The 13965-nt window shown below is 33.2% G+C and overlaps 1 protein-coding gene across 2 annotated transcripts in view; it reads left to right on the forward strand.

The window, feature by feature from the left end:
• Positions 1-13292, forward strand: part of LOC133181568 (S phase cyclin A-associated protein in the endoplasmic reticulum-like) — a 39404-nt gene extending 26112 nt beyond the window's left edge. The window contains exons 24-28 of one of the 2 annotated variants that reach the window (XM_061316072.1): positions 3813-4050; positions 6119-6268; positions 9287-9478; positions 12677-12734; positions 12826-13292. In XM_061316072.1, coding sequence (XP_061172056.1) covers positions 3813-4050; positions 6119-6268; positions 9287-9478; positions 12677-12734; positions 12826-12923 — 736 coding nt within the window. In that variant the 3' untranslated portion in view covers positions 12924-13292. The remainder of the gene's footprint in view (positions 1-3812; positions 4051-6118; positions 6269-9286; positions 9479-12676; positions 12735-12825) is intronic. The other variant, XM_061316071.1, reaches the window with a different exon arrangement.
• Positions 13293-13965: the final 673 nt, after the last annotated feature.

Consider the following 13965-nt stretch of genomic DNA (forward strand, 5'->3'; position numbering starts at 1 on the left):
CAGCTTCTTCTGCCTGGCAGCTCCAGCTCTTGCCTTATTTTCTAGGTTTTCTTGTAAGTCGTAATTACAGCCCTACATGTACTCCGTATTTTGTCATCTGTCAGGGTCCCTGTATCACTTTTCTCGTGTTCAGGTTGTGTGGGGACTAGTAATTAGGTGGCTAGAACAGTACAGTAACCTGTTATTATATGATAGGGGCAGTCAACTTCTGACAATGATGAGCTAGGGGTTCCCCTGATCTATAATTAAATGTTGTTTAGGGGAGGAACCAGAAAATATGATACTGGCCCTGTGGAGACTGTTCTTTAGGTCTCACACAAGGAAATGATTTCACTATATGTTACTATGTAGCTTTAATTAAATTAATTAATTAATTAGACTCTCAGCAGATAATTCATGAAAGAGAAAATAAAGATTAATGCTGAGACAAAAATTTGAGATCAGAAAAAATACGCCTTATGCGGCTTTTAAGAAAGAAAATTGAGTGTAAACATACCTACCCTGAAATACACGTGGGTTTCACATGTTGACAAACAGCCTACACACCATCCAGGAAGTTGCATCATGCGCATCTAAAAAAAGAGTTCCCTTTAATTCAGTGGCACAATTCTGCTAAAGATATGATATTCCTAGTACATGAGTCCAAAATTAAAACTGTAGACCTAAAAAAAAGTTGCCGAAAATGCAAAAAGAAAAAGAAATTGTTTCTGTATATATAGAACTACAATTGACTAAGTTCATTTTGATTGGCTATTTCCTTGCATAAGACCTTTATAAACACATGGTAAAAAGAAATTGGTCATTGGAAATATTGCAGTAAATAAATGCCAATTTTGTTTGCTAAACCAAGTTTTAAAATATATAACAATTTAAAATCATATTTATTTAAGATTTTTTTAATCATTTAAACTCAAACACTGAATAGTTTTAGTTCCATTAAGAATTTATGGAAAATTTTATGCAAAAACTGATTTTCCCCTCTTTATATTAATGAACTTTTGATTATATGTTAAAGTGAGCTATATTTCTGTCCATGCAGACCAGACTCTATAATATCACCTCCCAAAGGATGAGAAAACTTACAATATAGCATTTGGTACAAATTATGTATTATTAATTTTGAAATCAAAATAAAAATGAGTATACACATGTGTTAACATTCCAGATAAGATCCATTGTTAATTTAGTTAATAGGAACTACAAAAAAATTAACATATTAAAACATATTTCAGAAATTGTTGTATCCATGAAAAAGAAATCTGTCTAAAAGCCAACTGTTGGGTGATTTTTATTTCTGTTGAGGTCAGGTCCGATACATCTGTCAATGAAGTTTCTCCTGTAATGAAAATTGGGTAAAAAAAATCCTCTCTGCCCTACGTATCTGAATCGTCCAATTAAGTGTCTTTTCATCAGTACAAATCAGGCATGTCTTTGATTTTGTGTTGGAGACAATTTATCATTTCATATTTGTATGGAGGATAATCAAAAAAAAAAAATCATACTCGCAAAATGAATTGAGAAAGTAATATGTTTTCAATTGCTCAAAAAAGACCATGAACATAATTATGTTCTCTTTTTACTGCCGAGAATTTTTACATTTATGTAACATTGTTTGGGTAATCTATGATTAAATCTAACATGCAGGTGTTTTTCCATGTATTTTCACAGTTGATATCTTAATTAACGTAATCCAATTTTTAGAGAAATGAAGAAAAATCATTCACACAAAACGAGATTTCCAATTTTCTTGTTCACTGACATAGACAGTGATAAGCTCTGTGTACTTTGAACATGAATTATTCACAGTCAGAAATAGAATTTTATGTTTTTTATGGATATTTTTTATTCAGACAAATGAATTAAATATCTCAGTTACTTTCAATAAGTCTTCCTGCAAAAACAGTTATTCAATTGTAATTTTCATGTTTCATGTTTGTACATCGTTGTTCATTTTAAATGTCAAAAATATTTCTTTGTTAGACTACATGCTGTGTGATGTTTAAACTCAAATTGAAAATATATATTTGTGTCTCCTTTAAGAATCCTGTAGATGTGGGATATACAATGTATTTTTAAGGTATAGATTCAAATGTTGTATCCCATTCTGTAATGTTATCATCTGAGGTATGTGCAGTTTGTCATAATTAACTTGTAAGTTTTCTTCACGATGAATCAAGGATATGAATTATTCATTTTTCAGACGTGTTTCAAATCAAAAAGGAAATCTGTTGCATTAAAAAAAAAAATTTAAAGCATGAAATCTAAAAGCAAAAGTAAAAAAGGAAGTCATTTTGGCTGTGATTTTCAGCAAAATTACATTTGAATATTGAGCCATTGTGTTTTCACAAAATTAGCTATGTCCTCTGGGCCCACACCAGATACTGAAAGTAATATTATGTTCCTTGCATGTGTGCATTTCTAGGAGAAAAAAACAAAATCAGTGCTTGATAGAAAATTGGTTTAATTGTAAACACAGTACTCGCCAAATACCACAGATATTGAATTATCTGCTCAAATGACCAATGACAATGATAACACATTAGGTCTGTCGGGATAATTCCTGGCTTTACATTCCTAATCTATATCAAATATGACAACCTTAAATCTCAGCAAATTATATTGCAGTGAATGATAGAGTTAGACGTCCTCATCATATTCCTCGGGGGATTGCCTAATGGTTCGTTTGGGGGGACTTATTGCGGGCCATCATTAGATTATACACTGGACTTAAATCTAATTCTGTTTCCCAAAACACCAGGCTTCAGCAGTGACTACGATTCATATAATATTGATAAAATATGATTCATTTATGGATAGAAAATAATATGTTTTTCATACTGAAAATATAATTAAAGCCCACAAGATATAATTAGAGCTGTCGCATTTATCTGATAAATCTATTTAAGACTATCATTTTTTGTAAATAAAGACCAATAATTCAATGTTCAGCGATGTTTTATGGTTTTGTGTTTAAGCTCACATCTGATGCAAGAGTTCTTTTTGTGTTTTGCAGCAGAGGAAAATTGGACGATTTCTTTCATTTCTATCTGCTTTCTTGGACCATAATATGATTAGTTTCTATTCATTTCAATTCATTAAGAGAGTGGATTTTTCCCATCAGTTATTTCTCATAACCAAAAGCTAGGGCTTTCCACATGTACAGAAAAAAAAAACACATAATGAATTGCCGGGAAAAGACAATTTTTTATAATTGTTATAAGCATAATTCGTTATATCCATTAAGTTTACAATATATTTTAAAGTCAAAGGGAATGAAAATCACTTCACTGTAAGCGTCAATTCATTATAAGTGTGTTCGCTATATTGATGATATTTTGATGTATACAATATGGTGTTATAGGAGTTAAAATAAGATCTGATTTAGTTCATCTTGTTTCCAGAGAGAATCAGATGTTAGAATTTGTACAAACAGTAAACTAGTCTTAAGAGTTGCCATCCTTTTTTTAAAAATGTTCAACCTTCACTGAGACCACAGGTACACTGAATATTAAATTCTAGATTTATCTCCCTTGCAAAGCACTACTGTATACCTAGCACAAGGATTTCTTAATTGACTGGGGAAAAAAATGTCAAAACAGAATTCTGTCAGTAGTTGATAAATGACACTTTCAGGGTGTGTGAAGTACAAATGTAATTGCATCAAACATTATTTATGACATGAATAGTGCAAGAGACATTTATAAGTATATTGAAAAGTCTGACAAGCCTCATTACAGATTTATTAAATACATGCATCAGTATGTCCTCGAACCTTCTGTTATTTGTTACACAATTTTTTTTTGTAATTTCAGAAATGCTGCAATTTTTGAGAAGAAGAAGCTAGAGGACCCGACTCAGCTGATCAATACGTACGAGGTCACGGAGCTCGTGGGGATCGTCTCCCTATTGTACGGTATGCTGCTTCACTCAGGGGCACCCAGCAGGGGAGAACTCTCACCCCCGGAGTTACCCCAGCACACAATGGCAGTCATCCTAACGGGAATCAAAATGTTAAACAATATGGCCACCTTCAGCCTGGAAATGTTACAGGTAAATTGTTAGATTTGTGTTCTGGACTTCAACAAACAAACATTGTTTATTCTCAGAACATACTGAAGTGTTCCTGGTCCATTTTTAAATTTTATATAGTACTCAGTTATCAAGGAATTTTTTATAAAGCTCCCAAGTGAAAAAATTACATTGTATCAAAGAAAAAAATGCAGCACATTCCCAATGCCTGATTATTTAACCATTAACTATTCAGGGTTATAATTTGTCTACATTTGAACTTTGTGAGCAGTGAAATAGATATTTCTATTAATGTGATTTCTTGTGTTTAAGTTAAACATCATGTTGGATTAGAAAAGCTTAATTTTGTGAGGAAAAATATTGAACACAAGGTACATTTCAGCGTGGGTTGTGGATAGTCTGTAAAATTGATCTTGAGAAATTATATACAGATTGTAGTCTGACAAAAGATAAAGAGTGGAAAGTTCTGAAAGAGAAGCCTCTCATTATTGTTCTTTAGAAAAAAAAGGAGATGAAACGAGCGATTTACAATTTTAAAAATCATTTTATGCCAATTAACTTCATCAAATGGCTGTTAATGACTTGTTAAAGTTTCAGTTGCACATCAAACTTTGCTCAGCCTTGAAAAATTAATAATGGCTGTCAGCATGACGTATGAGTTTAAATTTTCATATTTCAATCACTTTTCTGCTCTGAAAAAGATTGTGGTTTTTTTTTCTGTTTCTCTTTTACCTTTTTTCTTTTTTTTTTTTTTTGTATTGTGCACATTGAATCCGAAGTATGTCACTGAATGAGATGATTAAATCAAAAGAAAGTTCATTCTGGCTTAACTTAAAAAAAACAACTGCACAAAATGGAAGTCAGTGAGAATTCTGGGATGAAATGTACTCTAGTGGTAACAGTTTATCAAGTACAAAGTTTGAAAAGTAATTTTTATTGTAGGATCTATAATATGTTTCCACTACATATTTAAACAAAAAACTAGAATACCAGGTGACAAGATGATTAAGGCTTGAGTTTTGAAATATGCTTAAAAATTCTGACACAGCAATGTTAATCAATATTTGTAGCACATCCCTACGAAAATTATCATGATTTCATAAGTATACTTATATGTCCAACTTCCCAGTTAGGCCTATAAAGTTAATTATTTGTTTCCCCTTTTGTGTCACACTTTTTTGACCCACAGGTTAGGAAGGAGGAGAGAAACCAATTAAAATATTTTAACTGTATCTGACTTTTAGCTCACCCGAGCCAAAGGCTCAAGTTAGCATTTCTGATCGAAATTTGTCCGTTGTCTGTCCTTGTGGTTGTCATAAACTTTTCACAATTTCATCTTTTTCTCCAGAACTACTGGGCAAATTTCAACCAAACTTGGCACAGAGTATCCATGGGTGAAGGGGATTCAGATTTGTTCAGACAAATGAAGGTCCACACCTTCTTCCAAGCGGAGATAATTATGAATTAGTGAAAAATTAATTTCATTGTTTAAAAATCTTCTTCTCAAGAACCACTGGGTTAGAAAATATGAAATTTATGTATCCTCAGGTAGTGAAGATTCAAGTTTGTTCAAATCATGACCCTCGGGGGTAGGGTGGGGCCACAATGGGTGATCATAGTTTTACATAGGAATACATAGGAAAAATCTTCTTCTCAAGAACAGCAAAGCCATGATTAGTCATATTAATATAGAAGCATCCTCAATTATTGTAGATTCAAATTTGTTCAAATTATGACCCCTCAGATGTAAAAAGGGGCCATAACAGGGGATCAGAGTTTTACAAGGGAATCTAAAGGTTGTATCTATAAAAATTTTCTTCTCAATAACAGCAATGCCTTAATTAGTCATTAGGTTACCTGCGTCACTCAATACTGACAGATTTCTGCTTTTCCTAACCAAAGTGCTCCAAAGTGCTCTGGTGAGTGATGTGCCCCATGGGGGATTTACAAATTTGCAGTAGGAAAACAAATTTTAAATGGAGTTTCTCTGTATACCTGAACTTGATCTGTATGTTTGTCTGACCATTTCCTTGAGTAGGAAAGGAAGCATTGTCCTATTGTCTTTAGCCTGGTTTTATTTTTGTTACAGAAAACACTGGGTGAGGAGGGAATGTCCCTGGAGTTCCGACACATTGCTAGCTATCTGATGTGGTATTGTAGTAGGCTGACGTGTGAGGAGCTTCTACATGAAGTCATTCTGTGTGTTGGATACTTCACCATTCTCCATCCCGAAAACCAGGTAAGTGTGGGACACACACCATACTCCGTCCCAAAACAGGTCAGTGTAGGACCCACCATACTCCACCCCCGAAAACCGGGTCAGTGTAGGACCCACAATACTCCACCCTAAAAACCAAGTAAGTGTGGGACACACACACACCAAACTCCACCCTAAAACAGGTCATTGTAGACCACCATACTCCACTCCCAAAACCAGGTAAGTGTGGGACACACAGATGAGTGACCAGGTTAAAATTTTTGGAGCAGGTCTCATTTCCAAGTAACTTTAAGCCCTATGTTGACCAAACTTGCATGGATGATACATCTAAAGATGCACACTACCAGGCTTGCTTCAGATGCTGTATCTAAGCAACATTTTCCGGATGAGTAACCAGGTTAAAGTAAACTATAAGGGCTATCTGAACCAAACTTGCATGGATGATGCATCACAGGATGAACACTCTCGAACTTGCTTTAGATGCTGGATATGACTTACATTTTCTGGATTAGGGACTAGTTTAAAGTTTTTAGGTAAGTCCATTCCCAAGTAACTTGCAGACCTATTGGATCAAAATTACATAAATGTTACATCTAGGGATGCACACTACTAGATTATTAGTTTGGGACTTTGTCTTACTTAAAGACAAAACAGTCGTTGAGGTGAGCTCTGTAATCTCTGATTATGTTTTTATTTGTTCTTTCATTGTATTTTTTATACTATTAGCTCTGACCAAATAAACAAGGGTTTGGGACTTTTCATGTTACAATGCAATGTACCTTTGGTTGCAGCATTCATATCCTATGGACTTATTTCTAGGTGGCAAATAACTACAATCATCTTTACTTGTTGACTTAAGACGAGCAGTATTTGTTGCATGGTATTCGGTAGTTGACCTCAAATAAAAATCTTTTACTGGAGAGCTGTGAGTAATTCCAGCTTCCATAAAAATTCAAAGCAGTGAAATTTATGATCTAGATTAATAAGGCAGTGACTAAAATCACTGAGCCGTGACGCTGTGCATGGACCATAGAAAAATGATTGTTTATTTAAATAGTCATTTGAGGAGGAACTGGTAGATTGATTGATCAGTTGATGCCCTTTCTTCAGACATTCCTACCAGGGTGTAGGTTATTGACTTTTAATTAGTTGATCTGACATAAACAATGATACAGCACCAAATCAATTTTCAAAACAAATCTCTCCCTCTCTCTCTCTCTCTCATAAGATCAAGAAGAAGAAATGCTCAGATTTTCCTGTAGTATCAAGTCAATTATGATTATTGAACAATTCATACATGTTTAACTTTATGCTTGAGGCTGCTTAAGACTGTGGGAAAGTTGTAGAATGCTGAAGTAGCAACAAGGAGGAGAGAGATTCAACAACTTCAGACACGTGTTTTTAAGAGGATTCCTTTATTATGAACCCCTATAACTCGGTACCTTCCCCTTATAATGTGGTTTACAGATTTGTTAAGGAGGAGTTTTATGTAAGCTTTAAGGACTTTCTATGATAAATGGTGTTTACCACTTGTCATCTCTGAGATGTACACACTTGCTGCAGGCAGAATTTTATGAAGTTTTCTGAAATTTTTCTGATTTATTTTTTTTTTGCCAGGTCATAATTTAAATACTCTCACATCTGACATATTCTTTGAGTACTGTGTACTGAAATGTACTGAAATCAAGTAGAAATCTTTTAAAGTGGTATTCTTGGTTTTAAATTATTCCATTTCCTGTACAGAACATACTGCAAATGTTGAAATTCACTCCATAAAATCCTGAATGAAAATAGGAATATTCTATGTCACTTGTCAGACTGACTTGTCTGAGATTCTGAATCATTGTCACTTAACAAGCCTTCTCCATCTGAAGCCTTGCTGTCTTTTTTTCCCCAGTCTTTGGGTCAGTGAGATCTCTAAATGACAACACAATATAGTTACTGTTGTTTTAGCAGTGGAATATTATTGGAAACGAGGAGTAGCTCTATCACCTAATCACAGTTGTGTGCATCTGCTTCAGAATAAATGTATTTTACTCCCAAAGTCCATCCTGCTAAAATCAAGCTAGCTCTTCTGAGGTCACGACCTCTTATAATGGGGTCTAGCTAAAATGAGGAAAATTCCCTTAAGAGGTGGACGTTGTAATTGAAACAATGGATCTAGTTCTAGGTTGTGAGTCTTTGGATTTGATTAATGCCACTGGTGTTAAACAAATTACTGGGATCAAAATTCTCATTGACAATCATGAAACAGCTCATTTAGAGAATTAAGGCTTTTGACATTGATGTTTGTAAGACTGTCCAGAAAAGAACAAATACGGGGAGCTCAGAAAGGATGAGCCAGATATTCTCCCACAGTATCTGTATCACAGATTGTACAGATGAGAAACAAAGAAAATCCAGGGGTCCATGTAAAGGAATTAATTATTTACAGGGAATTTTAGGTCTAAACAATCTGATTATGACAGTTTGTATACTTAGTTATATGCATGTAGAAATTTGAGTTGTTTCTTTCAGAGAGGTTACATTTTTTTTTACATAATTATATTGAGCAATATGATAACAATGTCTTGCAAGAAATTTATTTTCATTCTGAAGATTAAAAAAGGTTTGAAAATTTCAGCATATGTGCCTTAATTTGATTTATATATGTTATTAGTTTAGGTGACAGAAGGTTATTTTTCACAAATGCAAATTGTTTAATTTAAAAAAAAAAAAAGATGTATTCCTCACTCTGATATCTCAAATACCATGGATACGTTGAAGTGAATTGGAAGTTCCACCTTTTCTTTACGTATTTCACTCAGAAACTTGGTTATATGAAAGTCTATCTCAATCACATCGAGTTCCAGATAACCGGGTTGACTGTAATTATTCAACGGAAAGTTCTGAGAATATTTAGTGAATTCAGCAGACATTTTAAGTTATTCTCAGGGAATATCTTTGCTTTCTCTAAAAATAAAGTTTACATATTTGTAAAAATTAAAGTTCCTGACATTGGACAATAATGACAATGAAGTATTGGTTGCATTATTTCAGATTGTGATTCAATCCGGCCAGTCCCCTACAGTTCTACAGCAGATGTGTTCCTTACCATTCCAGTATTTCAGTGACCCTCGACTGACGGGGGTTCTATTCCCGACCCTCATAGCCTGCTGTTACAACAACAAGTCCAACACGGCGATTCTGGAACAGGAACTTAGCTGTGCCCTCCTCTCCAACTTCATAGAGGTAAAAAAATGATCAACTTGTACTGCAGTCTAGGGAAATAGGGTCAGTAAGAAAAACATTGGTAAATGTACATTAGAAATCCACGTAAACTAGGAAGATGAGGTAATATTTACAGAAATATGACCTTGAGACACCTGAACTTTAAATGGGTCAAATTCACATGTATACTCTAAGAGTAGAAACATAGGAAAATGTGACTTAGAGATATATGAACCTTAAACATTGAAAATGGGATAATGATTACATACTGTAAAGTGGAAATGCTGTTGGAGAGAATTATATTTTAAGTGCAGTTCATTATATTGTAAAATGTAGTTTACATTTTCAATATATTGTAAAATGTAGTTATCATTTTTAAAAGTAGTGCTGGGGAAATTTTTTAAAAGATGTGAAATAAAGAAGTGAGTGATATTTACACACTCTCTTAATTCATAGTAGAATATTATTTTGCTATATAGTGCAGGAGTTAGTCCTGAACTAAGAAATCCATTGTCTTTTGCCACATAATTCCTACACTAGTGATTATTCTTCAAAGAAAAATGATTTTTTTTTTTATGGTTCTGGTGTTATCATGTAAAAGAGATGAAGTGAAGATTTTTTTGTGCATTTGAAAGAAATTCTGTTCATATGATACCAAGTACTTTTTATAAAGTATTGCAAGACTTTTTACCTCAATGTTTAAAGTCAAATATAAAAGATAATGATTTGTTTCCTTTATATGTCTGCATCTGATCCAAACTCTGATAACTTCAGATAATATCAACTGCTGATATCAATTAGCTAACAGCAGTGATTATGCAATTCTTGCTTACAGGTTTTTAAAAAAAGAAACGATCAAATAATTCCCAGTTGCAATATAATAGAAAACTGAAGAAAAGGAGAGGTTTAATAAGGTTAAGAGCGATGATTGTGACATCTGTACCGTTGTTTTACTGAACCACTCAGGTGTGCATTTCATTTCTGTAAAAGGTTTCCCCCTTTGAGCTGCGGAGTGGTACGATACGTGTAAATATTAATGAGTCGTGTCCTCATTTTCTTCAGGAAGAATAAAGTACAATAAAGCATAATGCACCATTAGTAAGGCATGTTTTGGATCCATCTAATCTCCTTTTTCAGTTTTTAATTATTTTCGGTTTTGATTTTACTTCACACCTGATGATGACAGCCTCTTTGTGAGGAAAACGACTGAGGAAATAAATGATCGAGCAAGAAAGCTGAAGCATTTATATGAAATTTCATTGTGTTATTTATTTTTTGCAGTGAATTTCGGTATTTTGATTTTCATTTTATCTTTTAAATTATTAAAATGTTATGCTCATTAAGGTACTTCATGTAAAATTCAGTTAATTGGTGTCTTTTGTTTGAAGTTTCCAGTCAATAAAGCAGTGTTGTAGGTCAAAAAAAATATATAGAAAACTTGTTTGTTTTTAGATGTGATTGCTTAAACAAGACAACAGATTGCTTTATTAGGAGAAAAGAAGCATAGGATTATTAAATATGAACAATATATAAGCACATATTATTCCATGGCACTCTTTAGTTGATGGAGGTACGAATTTGGTAAAAAAAATTGTACTCTGACCAAAACCCAAGTTAAGAACAGAAGAGTAGGGCTGGGAAGAGTGCTATTCCTATACATTAACCAATCAGGATATTTATATACATTAACCAATCAGGATATTCCTATACATTAACCAATCAAGATATTACTCAATCAGGATATTCCTATACATTAACCAATCAGAATATTTCTATACATTTACCAATCAGGATATTTCTATACATTAACCAATCAGAATATTTCTATACATTAATTAATCGGGATACAAGATATATTTGTATTATCTGTATCAGTCCTGTAGCAATCATTTTTAGACTTTATTTTTTGTAACAATGACAGTCAAATACAAGGATTTTTTTAGTTTTTGAATTTCTTACTCTCTGCTATCTGATATGATAATTTTTATTTTATTGAAGATTCTGGGAGGAAAAAGGATTTTCTTTTTTTTAACATAAAGCCAGAATGATTGTGTGAAAAAAATATCATAATATATAAGCAATGTATTGTGATGTAATCATATCGTAGAAAACCTGTAACTTCCTGCCCAAGTAAAGAGCAGCTCTAATCAATTTTAGAAATTAAAAAAGCTATGAAAATTTCTTCCATATAGGTGTAATTTTGGAAAATTGTTGAAGTCAGACACTTGTCAAGACCAACATTGGAGTAATGTTCTTTTAAAGTGAAACTTTTCTAACAAAAATTGTTTGATGAATTAATGTAGCCATCAGCTATACACTATACCTATATGCTACTGTCTTAGTAGTCTTTTTTCTTCCTGATCATCCCACAAGGCACATGCTGCACAGTGAGTTTGTATTACATCTATACCTACTGCTGAACCACTCGAGATTTCTCAACCAAACCTCTTCAAACTGTCAAAATATTTGATTAATTTTCCAGGAATCTCATGAAAACTGTTATCACCCAATAAGTAGGAGGGGAGGGAGGAGGGCTTTTCATACATTGAAAATAGTTTGCATAATTTTCATTAATTGAACTGAGTATTATTCAGAATAACATCTCATTATGTTTGTAATGTCAGCTTGCTATCTCTGTGATTAGACTATAATGAATTTTAATGATCGGATTACTTACGGATCTATTTAAGTCCCCAAAAAGAGCCTTACACAGAGACTTTTCTAAATAGAACTTGAACTGTCATAATTAACTCATTGTGTTAACAATAAAATAAGGTGATTAGAACTTTGCAGCTTCAGCAAGTCCTTGAATTTTAGTGTAGTTTGATTACGTTGTGAAGAGGTTTTTATTAAGAAGCTGTTGAAGACCCAGACTCCAACACATCAGAGTTCATGCATCTCTACAGCTGAAACCCCCAAGTTACTACTTTAAATCATGTATTTATTACGCCATCCTATGGAAGCGGGTGATGTTACGACTGTTTTTTGTGCATATCTTGTAGCTGGACAGTATCAGTTCCAGATGTGTGTAAAGTATGGAATCTTAAAAACTCCCACGTCACTCTCGGAAGTGCCACTTCATAGTCGTGTACCTATGGATTTTCTCTCTTGAGTTAACTCATTGTACAGAAAAGCTACAAATCTAGGTGTGTCAATTGTAGAATCTAATGTTTTGAAGTATGATTCTACCCATAATACCGGTGTATTTTTTGTTGTCAGGAGAAAGTTTTGGAAGCTCAGGCCCGGATCTCACCAAGCTCAGCGTCATCTAAGAAAGGTCAGTTGGGTTGTGTGTAAAACTGCTCCAAAACCTCCTCTCTAAATTTTATATTAAAGGCTGTCCTAAATGTACATATTTTTTTTTTCAGTTCCAGAAAAAGATTCTGGTGAACAGAGAATGTCTTTGCTGTCACGATTTCCACAGGAGCAACTGACTGCTGCCCAGGAGTACTTCAAGGTCACATAGCATCAACTTACACAAGTCAAGATCAACATCCACTAAGTCAAGGTCAAATGAGCGACTAGACAAGGTCACGTTATAATGAGTGACCTGAACTAGACACTCTTCTGGGTTGCTTTCATTGTGGATTTTTCTTCATTTTGTGGGACCATTTTAATTACCTGCTTGATAATTTGTGTTCATTTTACTTTCATTACCATTCTTGATTAGTGTGAGGGTTTTTTTTATTTTAATCCGTCCTTATTTGACACTAATCCATATTTGATTTTATATTTTTGTTAATGTTTATTCATGTTCAATTTTTCACAGTTCTTTTTGTATTTATTTTGTATGAGTTTGGTGTTTACCGTTATTTTTTATTATTTTCTAATTAAGAAGTACATTTATTAACATGTATATTTAAGGATATTTTTGACATTGAATTTTTCAAATGTCTATTATAAATCATGTACTCCTCTAAGTACATGTAACACAAATTTATTGTCATTGAACTCTTTTCTGCACTTCAAGTTCTAAAATCAAATTAGCATTTTGTCTACCCCACTAGCATGTCACAGGAACAATGAAAATTCTGAACAGAGACACCTGGTGGTGTAATTATGTTAGATACAGAACAAAATGGGTATATTTATGTAGATCTGATGAATGATATTAAATGTGGAACCAAATGTGATAATGTACATAGAAAAGCCTGTTAACAAAGTGAATGAGATTTATGTATGAGTGTTTCAAAAATCTTATCACAGAGATGTTAAAAGTTACAGTGTCCTCACATCTCTGAAGTAATGTACGATTGTGTTTATTTACTTTGTGAATTGATGTGTGTTTATAAGAAATGTGTACAAGTGTTATTGCTCTTTTTTTTAACCTTTGCTTGTGAATTTTTAATTTGTTCATGAATACACAAAAAGTATTAAATACTTTTTTCATTTTTCACTTGCATTTTTTTTGTTTTGAAAATTAATATTTGTTAACTTCTTAAATTTTCTTGCAATGTTTGAAAATATGGAGCTTGCTGTTAATTTCAAATTATGTCTCTTTATCGCGC

This window comes from Saccostrea echinata, unplaced genomic scaffold (assembly GCF_033153115.1).
Source record: "Saccostrea echinata isolate AGI-Se365-2 ecotype Australia unplaced genomic scaffold, CSIRO_AGI_Sech_v1 ptg000009l, whole genome shotgun sequence".
NCBI lineage: Eukaryota > Metazoa > Mollusca > Bivalvia > Ostreida > Ostreidae > Saccostrea > Saccostrea echinata.